Source organism: Folsomia candida, unplaced genomic scaffold (genome assembly GCF_002217175.1).
Source record: "Folsomia candida strain VU population unplaced genomic scaffold, ASM221717v1 Fcan01_Sc020, whole genome shotgun sequence".
Lineage (NCBI taxonomy): Eukaryota > Metazoa > Arthropoda > Collembola > Entomobryomorpha > Isotomidae > Folsomia > Folsomia candida.
This window is the reverse complement of record NW_019091212.1, coordinates 1,488,213-1,511,438: the sequence shown is the minus strand read 5'-3', so window position 1 is coordinate 1,511,438 and position 23,226 is coordinate 1,488,213. Positions and strand designations below refer to the sequence as shown.

General features: G+C 40.5%; 2 protein-coding genes across 7 annotated transcripts in view; one reads left to right on the top strand and one right to left on the bottom strand.

Annotated features, from left to right (window-relative positions):
• The first annotated feature begins 5,809 nt into the window (after positions 1 to 5,809).
• LOC110858014 (cuticle protein 16.5) lies at positions 5,810 to 8,055 on the top strand. 6 transcript variants are annotated; one of them, XM_035858420.1, is made up of 7 exons: positions 5,810 to 5,966; positions 6,031 to 6,195; positions 6,389 to 6,499; positions 6,705 to 6,854; positions 6,972 to 7,058; positions 7,269 to 7,370; positions 7,528 to 8,055. In XM_035858420.1, the coding sequence occupies exons 1-7, from the start codon at positions 5,955 to 5,957 to the stop codon at positions 7,720 to 7,722; spliced, it is 822 nt and encodes a 273-aa protein (XP_035714313.1). In that variant the 5' UTR covers positions 5,810 to 5,954; the 3' UTR covers positions 7,723 to 8,055. The 6 variants fall into 6 exon arrangements, with proteins under 6 accessions (XP_035714313.1, XP_021962334.1, XP_035714314.1 ...); XM_022106642.2 differs by having other exon boundaries at positions 6,031 to 6,249; positions 6,705 to 6,800; XM_035858421.1 differs by having other exon boundaries at positions 6,031 to 6,249; positions 7,269 to 7,307.
• The window catches only part of LOC110858207 (head-specific guanylate cyclase-like), a 55,845-nt gene continuing 40,363 nt past the window's right edge, over positions 7,745 to 23,226 (bottom strand). Inside the window, exons 4-13 of the mRNA XM_022106890.2 lie at positions 21,679 to 21,794; positions 16,657 to 16,840; positions 15,471 to 15,778; positions 15,050 to 15,405; positions 12,474 to 12,653; positions 10,610 to 10,748; positions 10,383 to 10,549; positions 9,681 to 9,824; positions 9,452 to 9,606; positions 7,745 to 9,366 (exon numbers count right to left, since the gene is read on the bottom strand). Of these exons, the coding sequence (XP_021962582.1) occupies positions 9,156 to 9,366; positions 9,452 to 9,606; positions 9,681 to 9,824; positions 10,383 to 10,549; positions 10,610 to 10,748; positions 12,474 to 12,653; positions 15,050 to 15,405; positions 15,471 to 15,778; positions 16,657 to 16,840; positions 21,679 to 21,794 (1,960 nt within the window). The 3' untranslated portion in view covers positions 7,745 to 9,155. The remainder of the gene's footprint in view (positions 9,367 to 9,451; positions 9,607 to 9,680; positions 9,825 to 10,382; positions 10,550 to 10,609; positions 10,749 to 12,473; positions 12,654 to 15,049; positions 15,406 to 15,470; positions 15,779 to 16,656; positions 16,841 to 21,678; positions 21,795 to 23,226) is intronic.

The following is a 23,226-nucleotide window of genomic DNA, read 5'->3' as shown; positions in this document are numbered from 1 at the left end:
ATTTCGAGTAAATCTGCATACGTGGTGTTGTAACACATAACATATTACATAACTTTGTATGAACTTTGTATGAATGTTTATGGAAACTTCCAGTGGTCGGTCGTCGTCGTAATTGAACTTTTTTTCAACAACTCGACCTCTTGAACGTTTAGTTAGCGGAGGGAGAGATAGATAATTCAATCCAACAACAAAACCAATGCCATCAGCCAGACACTTTTTGTTTGTTCCGTCGTCATTACCTTCCCATGATCAAGATTAAGATTAAAATGATGATTAGCCACCCTTTTAAAAGGTAAAAAGCACTTTGAAGGTTTCATCTCTCTGCCCTCTGCGTCGGTAGTAAATAAGAAATAAAATTTGGGATTGAATTATTGCTTATTATTGAATTGCCTTTGAATTTTCTAGATCATTCTGTCCACCGACGACGACGACGACGCTTACGTGAAATAATAATGATGACACAACACAAAGTTATTATATTCCGTCATAATTGTGTCTGACCTTACTTTTCATTCAATCATTAATAATCGAGTATCGAATCAAGATCAATAATCTCATCATCACCATCACCATCATCATCATCCTTCTGTAATAATAATCCTTGCATGTGACTCAGATTCAGAGAGGTCCACTTTTTTTTAATAAGTTCATACAATATTCCTCAATAATGCGCTTTTGCCATCACCACCACCACCACAAATGGCGAGCGACACTTTGGCAAAGTAAATGTACGCATTTATCAGCAAAGTAGATCTAGCGAAATGCAACGTGACGACGTCGATCGATTCGACACAAATAGTTCGACGACGAGCAAATGCAACGGCATTAAGTGATTTGCCATATGAATTTTCTAGTCTCGCAGGCATGATGAATGAGCCATTAAATTGACTCGATGCTTCAACTAATTGTTCCCACCGTATGGATATGACAATCATAAAAGTAATTTATAACTGAGGAGGAGGAGGAGGTACTCGCATATTTGCAAGTCGTGCGTACACGTACACCAACCATCAGTTATTGGTAGATAAATGATTTTATATGTAAATGCACCCTCTGCAATCGTAAATTACCAAATTACTTTTACTTTGTCATCCGTTTATTTTCTGCTGACATTGATCATCGATTGGGTATTGACTGCGCAATCAATTCGAGTGAGAGTAGTAGTGAGAGAGAGTAAGTGGAAATTAGTGCAGAGGTAAAGAAAATTACCCAACATGCCAATTTCATTTGTGACGAGTAATAAGTCGTCAAATATTTTATAAGGTCAGCTATTTACGTAAAGAGGACGCAATTATGCTTTGTAAATATTTCTGGCTCCTTTCAAGATTTGTCCAGATTATGTATTTATGCATTTACTCCTATTTTCACCGCGTATCTATTTATACAGAATTATTGGTAAAACGTCAATATGCAATCAGTGGGTTATAAATATGTAATAATATCTCCAGTCCTACGTGCGTAAGTAAGTATAATAATAATAATTTGCAATCTCATCATTACTGAATAAGTAAGCAATCAGAAAGGTAAATAATACGTAATCACGCAAAAAATAAAGGTCAACCACTGCTTCCAATTTTCCATGATTTTCCATTCAAACTGTGCAAAAAATATGAATAAACTAAAAAAAAACGTGCTCACACTTTAATATGCATACAAACATTTCGCAAAGTATCGCATTTTCTATGATCCTCGATCCATGTGTTTTTCACCCCATGATGATAACACCTTGAATCTGATCATCATATCGTGTACTCTGCTGATGTCCCATCCCAAATATTATAAGGAAGATTAATGATGTAAATTGAAGACTGACAGTGCCCCGTCTTAATTGCAATTAAATCTTGAACTGGTTGTTGTTAATCTCTTAAACATTTCATTCAATTCTCCTGTCATTCAAAAGTTCATATCTCTTGAATATTATGCATGTCTTGAATTGAATGTGCAGTGTAAAGTCAGTGTCATATCGCATACAATTGACAGTAGGATCTGGTAGTGGTTCGTTGCTTGTAAAAGCTTCATTGTAAAAGCGACAGTAACACAATCCCCCATCTCATTCTGCACATTCTGTCCACATTTCTTGCCTACATGTCCGGCTGGACGGTATAAAAATATGAGTATGAATAAGTGCTTATGGGTGGGTGGACGTGGACGTGGACCTTTGAAGCATTATTATTGCGTTACTTTATTCATTTCATAATTCAAAGTCAATCCTCCAAATCAAGTGGACGTTCATTTATCTTATTTCTTTGTGAAGTGTTAAGGTCTCTGAAAGTTAAGATAAACCTTGACTGAAATACCAGGATGGATTTTAACACACTTTTCGTTCCTTCTCAGAACTCGTCTCACTTACTTTATTGCGTTGCATTTACTTAATATTTCGCAATATTCTAATTCCCAATATCGAAGATACTTGTGCGATTATTTCTAAAACAAAGCTATGCAAGTAGAAATAATTGCATGTTATCAATAATGCTTACCTACCTACCTACTTACTCACTTACCTACCTGCCTGCGCTCTACTTATGCACTGCACAACATTATCAGAGTTATTATTGCATATCATTTTATTTATTATGGAAGCCTCCTAAATTAAACGATCTATAGGAGGAACTTGCCTCAAATTGCGAGACATCAGAGAGAAAAATTACACTCCTACACTGACCACTATTTGTCGTCGTGTTATCATCTTATTACAATATTTAGCTTGTTCTCGTTGTGTCGTAACACCGACCGACCGACCGACAGACAAGAATGACGACAAATCAGATCAGGGAAGTGTGTATGCAATGCAATGCAATGTGTGTACCCAACGTTCCTCTACCAATCATCAACCCTCTTTTAATTCGTTTCGTATCATATCATCATTTATTTAATATTTATTTAGGATGGGATTACTTTTCCATGTGTGTCGTCTCATACACATGTGTGCCCTCTCCTTGGGGTAAAAGGCGTGGTCGCACTGCATCTTTCTGCAGCCATTGTATTATTTAATAATAATTTAACTTTTAACCCTCTCCTATATCCCACCCACCCCAAACGAGACGGGCTGCCCATCCATCTCCGCATGGAAATCAAATGCCACTGGGAACAATAAAATAAATAAAAAGTGAGACGTTACGTTATGGATACAGATTAGTAAACAAATAGCAATTATTATTGTACACTACTTAATCGCGTATAGCGAGAAGTACTTAATTTAGCAGGGAATTATACCAGTTGTAGCGGTATACGTAAGTAAGTAGTGGCAACAAACATTGTTGACTTGCTTGTAGTATTATTACCTCACTTAATGCCATGTTTCATGCCCGATTAATGATAATTCTTGTAATTGATGATGGATATGAATTACACGACAACAAAGCAGAAAACAGGAATGATAATCATGGCAATATGACATTAATTGAGTGGTGCACCTAACTCAAAGAGTACGACACGGGTTAAAGTGTAACATATAGATATATATTTTTTCGTTTTACGTCAACCCAATAATCGAGAATGAATCATTCATTTCATTTGCTCATTCATAGGTTTTTCGTATTACTTACTTATTAATCAGTGCAGTTCAGTAGGGACATGTATAATAATAAGTGAGTACGTAAGTATACTTATTAGCTGGGGAAAAAGTCAAGTTGAATGATCACCAGCAACAACAATCAGAGAGATCATGTTTTTTTGTGTAACATAATTTTACACGCGAGATTGAGATGAACAGCTTACTTAAATAAGATTACAAATGTTGCATGTAACACAATCAAGAGTTAAATGTCCAAGTCTTCTTATTACATAAGCAGGAGAGACGCGTTGTAGAAGGAATGAGATCAACGAGTAAATGAATCACTTTTGCTTTTGCTGTACCACGACCACGACTACCGTTCGTTCCTACTAAACCAATCTATATATCAACCCAACCTACAACAATACTCATGTTTTATGCACATTGTCCCAATTACGGATGGGATTTTCAATCTCATTTCTATTCTCATCATAATCATCATCTCCAAATACCTGAGATGCGTTGAGCAACTCTCTGTGTGTGTGGATGTAGATAACAATTTTGGAATTTCAATTTAGACTGTTTCAAACTTAATTTGTACTCGTATCGTATTGCACACTATTATTACACCTTCTGGCCTTCTGGCTGATCAGGGGGAGTAAAAAAAAAAGAGTAAATATTTACTACTTGCAGGGCAGATAATCCCATTAAAAATTATGCACACTTTCCGGGTTGGCAGTGGCACAGAATATGCAGTTTGTAAGAAAAAAAGCATGCAAACTTGCAATACACACGAGGGACACACATAATATGCATGTCCGATAACACATTTGTCAAGTTGTCAACCTGGCTTTGATTCCCAGTTTGTGTTTGCGAGTACGTAAATTTTTACGTGGTCTCGTTCTTCTTCTTCTAAAAGGCGAATGGTGTAAAAAGGGAATGCTATCATTTCGATGTTGACATTTTTTCTTGCCTTCACAATTCACATTATGAAATTGGTGCAGCAGTCTTTACTTACACAAGATTAATATTCCCATTATATACACAACGTCCCATAACAGCAGCTCTAATCCAATGATAAGTACGGCATATACGTGACTTATCAGCGACCTGATCAACATTCAGTTTACATTGTCTTGTCCACACTTTGCCATCTTGGTCGTCGTCGTGGTCGTCGTCGTATGTCGTTGTTTTATGTCGTTGTCTTATGTCGCTCGTCACCCATCATCCGTCCATCGCTCCATTTAAATTAGTGCATGGTGGACTGATTCGAAAGAGGAATTATTATTACAGATCGAGATAGAAGATCGAGGTGTGGGCAGAGAAGATCGATCGAGTTTATTAGAGGAGTGCCCACCAGACTTCCACGTATTACAACATCATCTCATTCACTTCACTCACTCACTCACACCCAACGACCAAGCCATTTTTTTATGCTGCTCTTTATCTCCACAAGTCATTTGAAATTTAATGCACATTTTAAATGCAACATTGATACAATTTAGAGGATTATGTAACAAGAAGAACAAACACCTTATTTTTGGTGCAATTTGCATTTTCATCCTGTTGTTACGACAAAAGTGTTTATCAATTTTTTTGCATGGTGACCGTGATGCATTACTTGTTGGATTATTATTGGGATCGGCTGCATGAAAGAATACAAAATTTCCAAAAGGCCATAATAAAATACATGAACAACAACATTATTAATGAAATAAACCAATAATTGTGGCAAAAATAATGACACTGATAATTTAATGATTTTGTTGATTTCACTGCCAAGTTTTTGACCTGCATAACGAGAGTAATAATTGTGCAGAACAACAAGAGAACAATTGCCAAGAAAAATAAAATAATAGAATAAATGTCCAGTGCAGGTCATACATATGAAAAAAAAATGAGACATGAAACGACACGCAAACATGAGAAGGCCCACCACCGCCCTGTCGAATATTATGCACATCCACTTTACTTCTGATGCTACCTAATATGTGACCTGGTATTAATAATGAATAGTATTTTTTAGGTAGTACTTGGCGATCTGACGATGTCGGCAAAAAGACCGTCGAGCGTCGTCCTTGTTTTTGGAAGACATTTGAATTCCCAACAAATCAAAATGCATGCAGTTCCTCGCCCTATTGATTTGTGCAGGAGGGGTCCTTGTTTTTGGGCCTGTGAGTGAGCTGCATAATGTGTGAGGTAGCAGAGAGGGGAATAAATAACGTGTATGTTATAAGGCTCTCTAATTGTTGTCTGTATGCATGTAATTATTGAACGATGGAGGTTTCTTATTCAACCAACCACCCTTTACTTTGCTATGAGATGAGTTGCGACTGGGTCCTCCTATATAAACGCTACTCACTTATCCAAAAGGCATCATTCACTCCTCATCAACTTCACAAAAAACATTAACCAACCAACCAACTAGAAAAATCCGAACTCGGAACTTCAAAACTTCACCATGATTGCCAAGGTGGGTTAAGAACTTAAAGTGCAAGCAGTGATGTACTAATTAAGTTTGCTATTATTGTTCACAGTTTGTCGGACTTCTTGCCTTCATCGCGGCTGCCAACGCCGGAGGAATCGCCGCTCCAGTTGCGACCTACGCCGCTGCCCCAGTGGCAACTTATGCCGCTGCTCCAGCCGTCGCTTACGCCCAACCGGCCGTCGCCACCTACGCCGCCGCCCCAGCCATCGCCAAGGTAGCGTATCAACAACAACTATATCAACCAGCACAACACTACTCTGCTCATGCCGTAAACAGATTTTAAACTTAGCATCATATCCTTCCGCAAGTCGGAGGAGTTGTTCAGGGAACTGGAAAATAGGGATTTTTTTAACTGTAACACCAAATTTTATGGGGACAAGGGCATTCAATTTCGAAATTTTGTCCAGGTTGCTGCTCCAGTCGCTTATGCTGCCCCAGCCTATGCTGCTGCCCCAGCTCTTGGTTACGCCCACGCTGCTCCAGCTCTTGGTTACGCCCACGCCCCAGCCATCGCCAAGGTAGCGTATCCACAACTTTACCACCAACAACCACAAATCTACTCTTCGCATCATGCCGTAAACAGATTTTAGAATTTGCATATCCTCGCAGAGAGGAAATTGGTTCAGGGAATTGGAAAATATTAGGGAACTAAGAAAATTGTGGAAGTTGGAACCACAGAAAAACCAAGATGCTAATATTTATTTTCTCTGAAAATCCTTCCAGGTCGCCGCTCCCGTCGCAACTTATGCCGCTGCTCCAGCCGTCGCTTACGCCCAACCTGCCGTCGCCACCTACGCCGCCGCCCCAGCCATCGCCAAGGTAGCGTATCAACAACAACTTTATCAACCAGCACAACACTACTCTGCTCATGCCGTAAACAGATTTTAGATTAAAAATATGCACTTCGACGAGTTCAGGGAATTGGAAAATAGGGCCTTTCACAAAACCTGGTGTTTAGATGAGTTTCTAAAATTTCGAAATTTTCTCCAGGTCGCGGCTCCAGTCACCTATGCCGCCCCAGCCTATGCCGCCGCTCCAGCTCTCACTTACGCCCACCCAGCCCCAGCCATTGCTAAGGTAGCCTATCTAACTCAATTCGGATATGCAGCTGCACCACGACACCACCTCACCCATGCCGTACAAAGATTCTCTAACTAACAAATGTCCTACGAACTAACCCAAACTGAGTCCTACTTCAGTCAGGCTCTAAAAAACCCTGGTGTCATTATAGGTCTCTGAAACGTTGGATGCCAAATTTACACGTTTTTCTTTTTGCTTGTTTTCCAGGTCGCTGCCCCATTGGCTTATGCCGCCCCAGTCGCCAAGGTAGTGTCTCCAGTCGCTTATGCAGCAGCCCCACAATACCACCATCACTATGCTGCCCCAGCCGTACAAAACATTGAAACACTCTTTAACACCAAATGCTAATATTTTTGCTTATACAATCCGGAGTTCATTCTTATCATCAGCTTTTCTGATTTTAAGTGTATGCGCCCACCCCGTCCGAAACATTGGAATTCATCAATTATGTTTTCTACTTGAATAGGTCGCCGCTCCAGTCGCCACCTACGCCGCTGCTGCTCCCGTCGCTTACGCCGCCCCAGTCGCCAAGCTTCACCACGCCGGTCCAGTCGTCGCCAAGGCTGTTGCCCCAGGACTTCTCGGAGTTGCCTATTCCGCCGTTGCCCCAGGAGTCGCTACTCTTCACTTTGACGGATTCGGAGTGAAATACGCTTACTAAACGGTAGCAGAAGACGAACACAAATAATATGAGACTTTCTCCATCTCTTTTATCTACTTTCTACTCGACTATCGTCTCTTTTCACCCAACACTTATCGGCAACACTCTCTCTCTCTTACACCCATAAGAAGAAGATAAGGCCACAGTCATGTCGTCATCAGTATTCCCTTCAAGGCTCAGTCTCCGTTGAGCGTCCCTTGACATAAAAAGAACCCTTATTATTATTTCTCCGCTTTAGACACATCTGCTCAAAAAACTATACTTGGTTCTCTTCGCTTCATCACTATGTACTTTTATTTATTTAAATAAATCAAAACAGTTGACATAAAAAAACAAAGGTTCTGATTCACTTTTTTGGCATATTTTTTAGCAAAATATTCCATCCCATTTATTTCATTTGCAACGACAAAAAACGTAACAGGAATACATCAACAACATTTAATAACAATTAGTAAAACGCATAATTTGTATATATCCAAACACATTTTTTTATTAATATCATAACAATCATTTAAATGTGTAACAGCTCTCCGAAAAATCCGACATCCATTTTTTTCTATACACGATGAAATTAGTACATACATATTTATTTCTTTGATAGAGGGAGAAAGTGGTCCAAAACTTACAACATTTAATATTTGGTAACATTTATGAATTTCGCAAATATATATCATGAACACGACAGAGAGACGGAAATAATTAGCTTATATTTATATCATCTATTACACTACCGTATCTTAAATATTTTGTTTTTAGCAAGTAACTCGTAAATACGTACGTACGTGATCGTAGGTGAGAGAGTTAGGATTTTATGTAGGATTGTCGTCGTCAACTTTTAGCGAAAAATAGTAAAATTAAAGAAGAAGCCATATCGAGATGACTGACACGAGAAAAAGTAGCACCAATAAATTTATCAATCTTTCCTACGACAATGTAACGTCCTGCAGGAGGGCATGAATAGATTTATAGAGTTTTTACACAACTTGTAAGAGTAGAAACATACGTTGGAGAGTACAAACAATATACATCTTAACTTGTACAGTTTCCGCTTCTGGTTCGTAAAACATATTTTACGGTAACTCGTGTTTGTGATTACATAGTTTAGTTGTGCAGAGGTTATATATCGATTTTTATCGCTTTATATCCATCTATAGTACATACAACAACGGTTATATAAGAGTAATACTCACGAGGGTTTTTTTTTGTTACGTTATGAGATTGACAACAGAGGGACAGAACAAATATGTACTTTCTTCTTGTACAATATATTGTTATAATATTAGTTCAAGAAGACACGAATCTGGAGAGGGCGAAGGAACCTGTACGTACGTAACACAAGACGACAATGAAGAGGAGAAAGTACAACAACATCAAGGATAATAAGTAGACTACACATAATTTTCTGCTTCTTTCTCTCTTTTTTAATTGCTACATCAAATATCGGGGACCTCTTTATACGGGAAATCACAGAGTTTGTCAACCCCTTGTTGAATATGTGTAAATTCGGTAGCCGAGCTGGGAAGGCACGGATATTTGTATGCCAGAACGAAATAGCAAGTGCCCGGATCCTCTGAAGGAAATCCTTTCGGGAGACAATCTCGCGATCGCTCTTCCCATTCGAAGCCTTCCGTGTCGGATAAGTGTCTAGGAAGGGCACACATAAATAAATTGCGTCAATATTATTGCGGTTATATAAATACATGTATTTTTACAACTTTTGTCATCCAACCTGTATGTTGTTGGACTCACGTTGATCTTCATTGGTTCACTCCCCGACTCGAATTTATTTGCAAGCGTTACGTTATTACCGAACAAACAGTAGCGCGGCATTTTCACCCCAACCACGCCAGCAAGCACGGATCCGGTGTGGATTCCGATTCGCATCTGCATTCAGGAATTGAATTAAGATAATAACGTATTGACCATAAATTTCAGCTTGTGAATATCTATGTACACACCCTTATCGGCTGCCCATCATGTGCCGTATGATTCTTGCAAGTACTTATCATCTTCAACGCCATCCAAACGATCTGTTCCGCATGGGTTTTGCTAGTGCGGTGAAGCCCACCCGCCACACAGTACGCGTCCCCGATTGTTTCAACCTACATGGAAGCGTTTCAGGACATGAGTAGAATTTCTTTAAAGTCACCAAGAATTTTAGCTATTTATTTGGCCATGAGTTTCCCTGGGTTGTGGTGTTAATTAACTCGCACTACTACTTCTGCTGACTGACTTTACTGTAAGACGAGAGGCTGCAGGAGTGGCAGCCTTAAAAAGTCGTAGAGTCGTATAACATGGGTGACTGATCCGTACACAAAATAAACGACTCAATCTAACCCAGGATTTAAAACAATACTTTTGTTCACCATGCTCTCTCACTACTTGTTCTTTATAGTTTAGTTACTTTACTGTAGTATTTTAGTCTCATTTCATTCCAGTTTTACGGGCACATAAAATTTTAGGGTGTTTTCCGTCTCGAGCAACTAAAACGAAGCTAACCCCAGATTGCTTTCATTTACTGAGAGAGGGAAAAAGAGAACTGACTATGTCCTTCTAATGTCTTTCCTTTACAATGAACCACAAGCCACAACGTGACGAAATACATGGCACAGGAAGAAGAAAAAGATGCAGAAAAAGAGTCTACAAAAACTAATCGTTACCTTGTAGACGTCCAGTTGTCCGCAGAAAGCGTCAAATTGGGTGTACAAACTTTGCAGTAATTTTACCACTTGCATTGGCGTAGCTGTCGAGCAGATCGACGTAAAGCCGACGATGTCACTGAATAACATCGTCACATTTTCGTGCGTTTTAGCTTCAATACTTTCACCTAGATTTTGAGAAATGTATGTAATTTCTATCCTTTTCAACCACTAAATTGTGCACTTACCCAACCACAACCGCTTGGCGATATCCTCGGGAAAAATCATGTGAAGAAGGGACACATTTTTCTCTCTTTCTCGATCAACTGCTACTGAAGCTTCCTCAATTGATTGCCGCAACTTATCCATTCGTCGTTTCAACCCGTCCTGTAAATGAAATGAGATGGGTACATGAACACAAATACGAGTTCATCCTGTTCTTCTTTTTCCTCGTTATTTGTGCCAATATCGAAAAAAATGAGGAAGCCATCAGCAAATGCTGGAGTCTTGGATAGGTTTCTACGCATCATTTGTCTCCCCTTAATTGTTCCAGTTTCACTCAATCAACATGCCCTACTGGATCTTTCTCAGCTTCATTTAACTCGTTTTTATTATGCCTTTCCCACTGGAATCTGATATCTGGCACACAAAATAGCAGATTTCCTCTCTTTTCTTTTTTTGCACCACCAAAGAGAGAAAGTCCTCTCTCCCAACATAATATGTTGGGGTGACATTTTGGTGGACTAAATAAAAAGTCACCTTCTTGGTTTGCCAAGATTTTGTGTATCAGTTCCAGGACCAGGATTGCATTATTGTATCTGCTACGACACACACTCCATTCGTTTCATGATCCTGAAGTGGAGGAGAAGAAGAAGAAAACTAATTTTATTTTACTTTCTCTCTTCCTCTTCCACACCACTCGAAGGACTGTTTCTCGCGGATGAAAGGAAAACGATCCGGGGATATTAAACCAATTTATTTCCTAAATAAAGTGTAATCAAAACCTAGTCTGTTGTCCTCCCTTTCCTTCCTCTTTGATGAGATTCCCAGTAATCTCTCCGCACATATGCATCCACAACGGTATGTATTCTCATTCATTGTCCTGCTTTTGGCTTTGTTGCCAGCAGTTGTTGGCATCGCTTTTCCGATATTTAGTACAAATGGATGCATATCTTGCCATGTAATGAATATCGAAATGTAGAAATTTACATATTTGTCCCTGTCCTCTTTTTTTATTTAATATTCAAAATTTTCTATAGCCACTTGTGCAATTGACTTGCTCCACGAGATCGTCATCGTCATCAGGGACGACGTCTCCAACACATTTATTACTCTCCCGTCTGGAAAAATTCCTTTGTACTCCAATTCGCATTCCGTAACGTAATTCAAGATGGGAAATATACGTGATGGAATGAACTGAGGGGAAAAGTTGCCCAATTTTTTTATTAAAAAATGAATAACCTTTTGGCCTACTGCATCTCTAGGTAGGGAACCGATTTGACTAAACTCAAGTACATTAAGCCAGCGGCATAGGTAGAAGGAGCAGAGTGCAATAATGTCATTCGTATCATATTAATTTTAAGGCAGACTTGCTGAGACTGCGACGGTTTATTAAGTCAAGTATTTTCTAGCACGAGGACGCTACCACTCTTCCCAAAGTAGTTTGGTAAGGTAAGAACTAACCAAAGTATAAATGGAAATGAGCACTTATGGTTAAATGTAACCTAATGAGGCATGGTCTGGTGGAGGAGGAATCGTTATAATAATAATAATAATCTGATGTGGAGTAAAGTGATGTTGCCTGGTTTCACTTATTAGACGAGTAAAGTGTGCAGTATGAGAATGTCCAAGTAAAACCAAGCCGACTACATATCAAGTGGACAAAGTTTTAGCAGTTATCTTCTTAACCTAGTGGAAATGGGTGCTATATTTTGCCTTGTATAGATAACTTCATAACTTCGCCATGTACATGAACTCTTGAGGAGCGTCTTAACTCAGAATTTGGTGGCACTAGTGGGAAAAGTATGGTCGTAAATTGTGGGAATTAAAAAAATTAGCAGACTCTATTGTAAATTCCGTAAAGTTCTCATTATTTTCCGCTCCCTTACTTACCTGCGCTCTGGATTGTTCCCCGACTAAGATCACGTCCCTGGTTGCGTCATGGATGGGAATGTCAGAAATGAAGAGTCCCCTGGATGTCAAGCCCTCCAACCCGTCAATCAGCGGAGAGCCGAGAAACAGGAGACATCCAGACTCCAGACAGTCAATCATTTGACCTTTCAACTCCAACCCCTGCAACAAAAACGGAAGATGCGACAGAGTCAAAATTTACTACCTCATTTCATTACAATTTCACCTTTTCGGCAATAAAACGGGGGTAAAATGTAAAACAAAGGGACGCGTTTATTATTATGACATTCATTCTCCATCGGAGCGAGAATCAGTGTGTGTGCGTGTGGTCATACATACGTTAACTTTCACTTGATAAGAAGATATGTGTAGGTTGCTCTGCTTGGTGGCTGATGATGGGATCCTTCGGCCCATATATTGTTGTAGGTGGTAGGTACACGGTGTACATACACCGTGGCGTTATGGGTATCATGGCGTCCTATAGCGGTTGGTTTTATTGCGGTTGGTTGGCTTCACTATAAATCGCATTGTGGTCGTGTTCTTCCTTTTATTACAACACTGCCAACATGCAGGATGAGGAGAGAGATGGAAGCTCGCAGATCCAAAGCTTTTCGCCTTTCTGTCCGGATGACTGGTTTGGTTGGGTCGGGAAATAATAAAAGGACTCATCGTTGTAATCCCATCATGTCAACTGGGCCGACGTGAGTGATCTCATCGATTTCCTGGCACTCGTCCTCGTAAAATATATATATATGTATTCTCCAAAAGTCAAGATGACTCCAATTTCCAACTCAAAATAAAATAAAGCCTTTATTGCAAAGAGGAGGAGGAGGAGGAGTCCCTCATTTTCGCTATTCCATCGTCCTCGCCGGTGTTATCAGCTGCACATACATGACACCTACATATGGGGAGCGAAAGGAGAGAAAGTCGGACGGACGGACGTTGGCCGATTGAACGTGACAGCTTTCCCTTGGGTGGAGACTCTCCGGCCCCGGTGAATTTCACTCAGTTCGCTGTCATATTATCATTCTGTGACCCAAACAGGGGATGAATCCAGTGATAGTTGGATATGTAGCAGTTAGCATTATATGGACTGGGATGGACAATGGTCTCCCAGTAAAGCTTCATTGTTTCCTCCGCCTCTTGTTATTTCTCTCTCAATCTCGGCCTTTACTATCTTTCCTCTCTACGTATGTAAGTACTTATCTATAACCAAGTGTTTGCCTGTCGAGTTTTTTTTTCCAAGTATGAGTAAAATTCATGACGACTATCGTTACGATTTTTTATATCAAGTACAAAACATCAAATTTGGAGAACAAGTCGGGAGCGAGAGAAATGTAGGAGATGGGATCATCATCAGTCGCGGAGAAGGAAGAATGGAGAGAAAAAAATAAGAAGGATGGATGGAATTGGAATCCGGCTTGAAATGATCTGCGAAATGATGATTCTTGAGATTCTTCATACCACATCAGTCGTTCGTACGTATGTACTTGTGCTTTTAGTTATTAGATCAGGACGAAATATGGAGTGACATACATAAACGCACGCACGATGAACGCATCCATCTCCATGTATCTATAGTTAAGGTTGGTTGGTTGGTTCTTATAGGAGAACGTGATTTCCAAATCGTTCGTACTACATTTCCCATAATAAATATACGAGGACAAAACTGCTCATAAAAGAAATAACTCGCTTTATCCGTCTCCTCCTCCACCAAACAAATCTGTTTCTTCTTCTTCCAGAAAGAGAGGAAGAGAGGAAGGGGATTGCATTTGACCATTTTTGAAACCCTGCTGTCATTCATATCGTGATGCCATCTTCTCCTCGTTTAGTCACAATCTGGACCTGACTGACTTTGCATTTGAACTCCATCCATCCAAGATGCACGAGGAGAAGAGAGACGAGAAAAGCGAGTAAAATGCACGTAAAGATTGGGAAGAAGGATCTGAATCTGCGAATGCTGGATGGATTTGCTTGAAGCATCAAATCAAATCTCAAGACGTTTCTCTTTTTCTTCTTGGCGCTCTTCTGGAGCCAATCTTTCCATAATCATCATTAAAAAACGGGATTGACTCGGTCGGCTTGACTTTGAGTAATGGCACTCATTCCTCGCCGATAATCTCCCCATTTTCCCCAGACCTGCTTATTATGCTCCTTGTGTCTCAGTCAATCAGTCAACCATCCAACGGGGACTGATTCGTCGTGGTAGTCACCGGGTGACGCCGTACACTATTCGTGCTGACTTTACACCACCACCCATCACACGCCGAAATCATCCTCCTTTCGTCCCACCTCTTTGTTTAGTCTATTCATGTCGCTAAATAATCTATCACGCTTCTACTTGAATGAGCTTTCTGGATGAAAATCAAATTTTTTTCAGAGAAATTAAGTAAGTAAATTAAAAGAGAATTTGGATCGAGGCATGGATTTGCTTGCTCGTGGCTACATATTTGAAACGCAGCTCGCAAGATAAGCAAAAGCTTCTCTCTCACGAGAAGGCTGCGTCAGATGAATTTTGAATTCTAAAACTAAAATAAATGACTAGATTTTCTACCCACCTCTGCCAAATTTGCCGGCCCCATGTTCACCAGTCGGAAGAGGAATGGCGTATTCAATCGTTGGAATACGGTCTCGAATGAGATTTCCGATCCGAGATGAGGTCTCACAAAGTAGAAGAATTCGGTCACCTTGTATCGTTCCCTCCCCAGCTCGCGTAACGTGGGGGCGAACAGTTTAAGGAGAGATGTACCCAACTGGACGAGGTAAAGGTCCCGGTCGAGGACGAAATGCCATGGGAAAGCTCGACTAAAGAGGGCGACGGAGAGTCCCAGATCTTTAGGATTTGTGGAGAGGTGATGGTGATGGTGTGCTTGGGTGTGACCTCCCTTCGTCATGGATGTACCACTGACTCGTCCTAGGCCAGAAATTTTACAAGAATTGTCAAAAATTACATTTCTATGACCCAACTATAGCACTTACCTTGTCCCAGTTTAATGTTGTACACGAAATGAAGCTGCGTCGGTGTGTGGGATGGAGTTGGACTGCATCTAATTTCCACCGTGTTGCCGCCCTGACTTGCACCACCCCCTTCCCCGTTAGTGTTATACAACTGGGTGCAAATGGTGGCCAACACGGCTCGAAAGAACGGTCCGGCTAGAGCATCCATCGACGTGGTTTTGTAAAGGACCGTGTACCGTTCCTCGCCTTCCTGCAAAGCGGCGATGTTCTCCTCAGCCGCCTTTCTGCTGGTCACGATGGTCTCCTCGAGGTCGCCCATGCCCGCCATTCTAAAGATAATATACGACACGATCAGAGACGACATCAAAACCAAACATGATTTACTAGAGGCTAAATTTGCTCCCCATTTCTCTCTTAATCTCCACAAACAAGGTCTTGGCAAGCGAGTGTAGGAGTCGTCGTGGAAGTAGTAGTTGCTCTCTAATCTGTCATTAATACCTTTCTCCGCTCCTAAATTCCAGTCCTCCTGTCATTCAGCTCATTCCATCGCACGACCATAATCTTGTATCCAATCCTGCTCCCCTTTCCTCCCTTAACTTCTTTGGCGACTGTATGTAGACACCTTAATTTGGTGTTATGTGTCTCCTCTGTCCTGCTCTACTTTCACCTAAAACCTCGCTCCTCTATCTATTCATTCGTCCTCCTCCTCTCCACTTTCCAAGAGATTTATGCTCGAGTTGCTCGTTCCTTACTCGCTTGCATGCTTGGTGGACATCTTGGTCTTATACGGACACACTTCTCGCACTCATTCCCAGTGCCAGCATTACACCCCACTCAACCATGACGAAGAGGACGGAATGAGCCACCCAAAACTTATGGCGGATGTGTATAGCATGGCATTGCATCCGAGATAAAATCAAACTTTTACCCTGGAACAAACCAAGTGAAACTAAACACCAACTGGCCTCTGCTCAAACAACTTACTTTTAGTGAACACACAGCACCAGCCGCCTCTTCCCAAACTAAAAGTGTACGTTGTTGTAGCACTCACATTCAACAACTTTAAATTAAACTTGTAGCATAAACTCGGTGTCGTAATCCTTTAATAATTTCAACCGGATAATTTATACAATAATCTAAACTCTACATGCATGCATACATTTCCTCCACATTTAGTGTACTCAATAGTAGGAGCTGAAAATCATACCCTTGATTAGAATGTTTCAGTGCTTCCAGGACACCGTCCAAATTGATGAGGAATTTTCCAAAATTTGGACCCAGCGAGAGGTAGGCACGTTTATATCGGGATAGACAAGAGCCGAAATATGCTTCGCCTAACGAGCTTCCAAACGAGTCCAGTTCACCACCACGGTCCGGATGTGCTGGGCCATCTTTAATGGAAAAGAGAGCAAAATGTTTCAAAATTTAGAATGTGATTTGAACTGCAAAAAAAGCCGTTAAATTTTCAATGAGATAGTAGCAAGCATACTTAAGTTCACGGGTTGTGTAAGCAGCACCTGACCGATATCTAACCGAGTAAGTTTTACTCGTCTGTATGCCAGGGCCAACGTGCGTGGCTACGTTGGATGGACCAGTTTTAGAGACACTCAGAAAGAGAGAAAGCAGCTATACGTACGTAAGTAGGAGCACATTCTGCCAATAAATCAAGCGAAAACATTCATCTCACTCCGGGATAGGGTGACATCAAAAGCCTCTCATTATCTGGGAACCCATTACCATTACCACCACACCTCCCTCCCGAGCACCCATCCACCCCATGCAGCTTTTGCTAACAGTTCTTCTCGCAAACTACTTACTGTTTGCATACAAGTGAGCGAGAGAGAGAGAGAGTTACGACGACGAGGAGGAGTGAGACTTTCTACGAGACACATTTAGGTATCTGTAAGTATATTCTGAAATGATGACACAATTTTACACCCAACCAGAGTCAAATCCAAGAGTACTCTCTCCAAGTTTTCATCTTCACCAAAATTCTCGGTTTCGTAGAACGTGTTGGTTCCGTCTTTTATTTTCATCCTCGTCCCCGAAAAGACTTTCTCCCCAGTTAATTTCAAGTGTCAATCTTTCCTTGGCACCGCACAACAAGTATGAAATGAAGAGGAGGGGATGGCATGAGGAAGGATATGCCAACTCTCCTTGTGCCCCTTTATCATCGTTTCAAGGGGCATATCATTCAGGGCTCGACGAATGCGAGGGAGTGACATTTTACAGAGAAACAAATCAAATTTCCGGCTTTGTGACACATTATGGACACCAAAGAGAAAAGGACATGTCTTCCTAGGTTTTTGATGGGCTAAAGTTTGAGCAATTTTTTCAGAGTTATTTAACATTTAATAATAAGAGAAAGTCGGAGACGTGTGCGGGATGTGGTGGTTGGATGTTGCTCTCTCCTCGACTATATAATATTTATATACTAAGGACACAATAATAAATGGGCGTATTTAAATAATTAAGAAATAATTAGTGTTTTTAAAATCTTAAATGTTATCTTGTCAAGTACGTACTACGAAATTACGTTAAAATACCATTTTGTTCTAAAAATTTGAACTCGAAACTTACATTAAAGCTGGTGAGAACTTTAACCCTTTAAAAACTGATAATAAGTATTTATGTATCTTGCAATTAATTTTTATCAAATTTTTGTATTGTGAAAAATATTTCCACACAATCATGTCACGTCATTCCAATCTCCCCTGACTGGCGTTGTAGAAAGCTGAACTGGATTTTTGGGTGTGGAGGGGATGGGGAAGCCTTGTCTTCCAAATCCGACCTCGAGGGGACGCCCAAAGGGTCACCTGCTGGGATTAACAACGGATCTCTGTGGACGCCTGGTCGCGTCCATGCCACCTGACATTCATCATTTCGGTTGGGAGCTGGATTTCCGTCGTCACTTTCTGATCTCACGCCTGGAATGGGCTGACACCGTCTGGACTTACGTCGCCAACTGCGTACATACCTAACTTATTTACTCACTTGAATAGGTATTTTTGCAAAATGTGATTGTGCTGACATTATGACACCACCACGACACTTCGCGGAGCGAATTGCACATTTGCTACGATTAAAGCACACTTCTCCGGTTACGATGTTGTATATATTACGTTTTGATGTTACAACACATTAAGATCTTGTAACCGTATGTTTATTACCCTAATGTTATGATGTTATATTGTCACATAACCTTGGTCAGATATTTGAACTGAGAATCCTATCGCACATAATTTTGTTACGAATAATGTAAATATTGTCACACTGAAAAGTCAAATTTCTGTTATAATGTTTAGACTTTCACGTGATCTCGTAATTGATAAAAATGCAACCGTTATACTGTTAAATCACGCATAAAATATTCTAGAACTCGATAGGCAATTATGACTGAAAGGGTTTATTACGGAAATTACGGAATCAATCAATACGAGAAAGTCTGTCTATTTTCTAATAATACAAACAGTGTGGTCGTATCTTGTGAAGTCATCATCATCAGCGTTACGTGGGAATCAGTCGCCATGTCCTAATTTAATTTGAAGGCTTCATTTCCCACAAATCTGTCCTCAACACCAACGAAGGAACCTACTTCTGACTGATCTCTCTGCCTCTGAGCTAGTTACACAAACATACCGCTATCACCACACCACAACCCCCACAAAATTGGACAATGTCCAGTCGTGTCCATTGAGGCAAAAAGTTTGGGTGGGTTGAGGTGCCAAATTTATTTGTGGCTTTGAATTGGCTCTACGAATACCCAGAGTGTGGTGGGTGTGAGAGAGTGATTGCATTATCCAACCCACTGATGCGAGAGGGTTGTCATCAAGGGTGCTTGGTGATGGTAAGTTATCCATCAGAGATCAGTTTAGGAAAACATTTGACATGATAAGACCCTCACACTCTTCCCGACCAATAACTTTTCATCTTTTCCTTCCCATAATGTAACTTTATTGCTTCAAACCAACGTGTGAGATGAGCAACTGTTGTCGACCGAGGTGTCTCATCCTGTAAGCGTCACCTCTCTTTGAAACTTATGAAATACATCGATGAAACGACAACGAACAATATAAAAGTGGTCAAGCTAAGCAAAAAAACTCACCTTTTCCCTTTCACTTTGACCAAGAGCAACCCAGAAAAAAGTAATTAATTCAAAGGAGGCTTAATTTAATACCACTGCCCAAAAATACACCAACTTTTTCCCCCAAACTCAATTCAAAAGAGATAAAGTCAGCCAATGTGTGTTTGTTATTTTCTTTCTTCTTTTTTCTCCTCCTCCGAGTGGGCGCAAAATGAGGCAGAAAATCTGTTGTGGAGCCAAACCGTCGTAGGAGGAAAAAGGGTTAATGTCCAAGCCGAGTTTAAATCCTCTTGACGAAATTAATAAAGAAAGGTGCTGCTGGCTAGGATTGGGCTGGACTGACCACCAAGCAAAGGTAATCCCCTCCTTTGGGACTTCATTTCATCTCCTCCTGCCCTGTGGATATCCAATTTCCTCTTTTTCTACCCGCCTCACCCCTTTTTTCCCAAATAAAATAAAGTTCTACGGGGTGGAAGCATATGGAAAGCGTTTTCTCCCATTTGTTTTCCCTCCACTTGATCTTCTTAAAAAAATGTGGGAGACACAGCAAAAGTTATTGTGTACCCGCTCCTAAAAAATTTATGGAATGAAATCCTCTCAACGAAATGAACCCTGGAGAGTTTCATGCGCTTTTTTCCCTGTAAAATAAATAAATAAGGCTTGATAACCGTAGCCTTATTCCGTGCCGTGTGTATCCATAGTTCTCATTAATAATTGAGCTGAGGTGGGCAAAGGTGAGCTGATTAAGTGAAAGTGATAAGTGGATGAGAACGAGAGAGAGAGAGAGCGAGAGAGGGAAAAGAACCGGAAATCTGGAGAGGAGGAGATTATAAAGCTATGGTTTGAGAGATAAGGCACGGTATTTACGTATATGTCCTCCTCTCCCCTGAAGCAACTCCTTTCTAATTCTGGCCAAGATTCTGACCAGATGAGAGAGAGAGAGGATGTAAAGGGAATGATAATAGGTAAGGAATTAACGAGTTTCGTAAATCTCGTGGGAGGCAATTATCTCTCACAAGTTTTGTATCCATGTCTCCCGTGAACTTTAAGGTGATAGCAGCTTCCGGCTTTTCAAGAAACTGTGTATAGCGTCGTCATCCTCGTGGTCGTCAGCATCATCATCATCATCATCTTACAAGGGACACTCACGACCTGTCGTTTGAGTCCAGGGTACCCACTATGTTTTTTAGAATCTACTAGGACCCCAGATGAAGGATTCATTCATATTTCTGTGTAAAACTCATATTTGGCGTGGCGTGGCGTCAAATTCGCCAAATTTGATGGTTTTTCATTTTAAAACCGCCGTAACTTTTGAAATCCTGGACGGATTTTCAAAATTTTTGGCAAAAATCATGACAAGGAGTTCAACTTTCGTATTCTATGAAATTTTTTCCAAAATTGTCGCTTTTAACTTTTCGCAAAATTTCGAAATTTCGGGTTCGTCGAAAAAATGCTAAAAATATCTCAAAAATTAAAATTTTTTTATTTTTATTTTTTTCTCTAAAATTTCGACTTTTCTGATCATTTTAAGCATAAAATTTTAAAAATCCGACATAAACTGCAAAAGTTATGGGGGTTTGAAATTGGTCGAAAATGCAAATTTTTAAGTTTGGCGCCACGCCATGGCGCCAAATATGAGTTTTACACGGAAATATGAATGGATCCTTCATCTGGGGTCCTAGTAGATTCTGAAAAACATAGTGGGTACCCTGGACTCAAACGACAGGTCGTGAGTGTCCCTTGTTAGTTGGCCTAAATGTATCCTATAATGTCCACGCTGGTGGTGGTGGTTGTGGCCTCTTCGCAGAAAAGCATACATAGCGGACAAAAAGAGGATTCTCCGATTTTACACTTGCTTGATTTCGCTACAAGCGGTGCTCATTTTATAAAGCATGTCGCCCTTAATCCGATTATAAATCGGGTCAACCTATTCCTACCAAGCGAAACCGAATAAAAGCTAGACACGCATATTACTATTATTATCAGGTCTAAGATATAAAAGCTAAATTAGCTCGATCACAGGGTCCATATATGCACGAGTAGGCCGTGATTTAAGTAGCTAATTTAATATATATATTAAAGTGCGGGGCAATTTTATACAGAAAACTTTTACTCTTAAAGAGTACCAACTCCTTATCTGCTCACCTTTATTAAATTCACTCCTGATAACAGCAGCAACTTCGTCGAAACAGTTTGGAGCAATTTCTGAAGTCGTTGATGTCACTTTCTTCTCGTTTTTCGCCACTTCACACCATCTGCATCTAAAAAGGACAACACAAAAATTTAGATCTGGAACTGATAACGTAAACACATCTTGAAACAAAGAGGATAAAAATACCGGGATAAATAAAATAGCAGCGAGTGTTTAGAGACGAATGGCTCATGATCATGACGCCCATCATCATCATCATCATCAAGATGAGCATTGCCCATATAAATATATTGTGCTATTTCATACGCCATAATGTCACCCACTCACCCAGTAACGGGTTCAACTTGGGGAAGGAGAGGCGAGAGGGAAAAAAAGAGAAAGTGGAGAAAACTTTGTAAAAGAAAGACTGAATTCAATGAGACAAAGCACATTGCTCAAATTCCTCCAATAAGTGTTCTCACTCTTCACTTTTACTTTCCTTTTCATTTTATCTCTTCGTTTTCTCTTTCTCTCATCTCACCTTTCTCGCCAGCCACTCAGTCACTTTCTCCACTTTCTCTCCACTACCGAACTCCCCGCACAACCGGGTCTGGCGACAAGGCGGAGGGGGAAAAAAACTTGGCTGGGCTGGTAAATAGATCAGGTGAGGTGCTGACTGAAACAACATGCATGTAATGGGGGCTGAGTGCATTTATAACTATTGTCACATTAAAGGGACATTGAGGATGAAAATGTGACATGCTTTCACCCACACGTTCACAAGTATGACATAGATTGTTGATAAACGAACAGGATTTAGCCAAGTGTACATATCTAGATAACTTGTGCGAATTGTCTGGAAAACTTTTCCCCTTATCGCGCAATAGTATTACGTACGTACATTCCGTTGGTCAAAAGTTGGTCTGGTAAACCATACTGGGTCAAAAGATAAGGGAAAACTCTCTCCCGGATACTAGATATTCAGGTGAATAATACAACATCCGAAGGACAAAACTAATCTAGTGTTTCTATCCCAATGTCTGTTTAACGCGAAAACTGTGTTCCCAACCAGAGAGACGTAGTTCCTCTCCGATTTTATTTCCGATTTTCAGACCACGACTACGTACATTTTAGTTTTGGATGGTCCACTCTTCCTGTCTCTGGTGACATGACATGACACCACATTAAATCACGTCGGGGGCATAAATTAAGGCTCTGTCTGTCTGTCACTCGTGTCCTGTCGTACACAAGAGTACTTTTACCTTGGATCTCCTATCTCTCTCTCTCTGGCTCTCACTAAAATCGGGCATCCGCTTGACTACTACCACTCTCCCACAGTTTAATCACCACCATGCACTTTATTCAATCCCTCTGGTGCATGAGTTACACGTACACGACATAAAATAAACCTACACTGCGACTCCTTTTTTGTTCCGGTTAACTATCAATGACCGTAAAAAGAAGTTGAACTCTGAAGGTTTGTTTTGTTCTTGGGTTTTGTTGCTTTGCTTGTTTTCTTCTTCTGGAGGCAGAGCGAGGCAGCGAGCGGAGGGGATTAAAGT

Excerpts from the sequence above, each read along its gene's own strand:
- LOC110858014 (XM_035858419.1), top strand. Across the intron at positions 6,500-6,704 it reads ACGCCCCAGCCATCGCCAAG|GTCGCCGCTCCCGTCGCAAC; the intron begins GTAGCGTATCCA and ends AAATCCTTCCAG. Across the intron at positions 7,059-7,268 it reads CAGCCCCAGCCATTGCTAAG|GTCGCTGCCCCATTGGCTTA; the intron begins GTAGCCTATCTA and ends CTTGTTTTCCAG.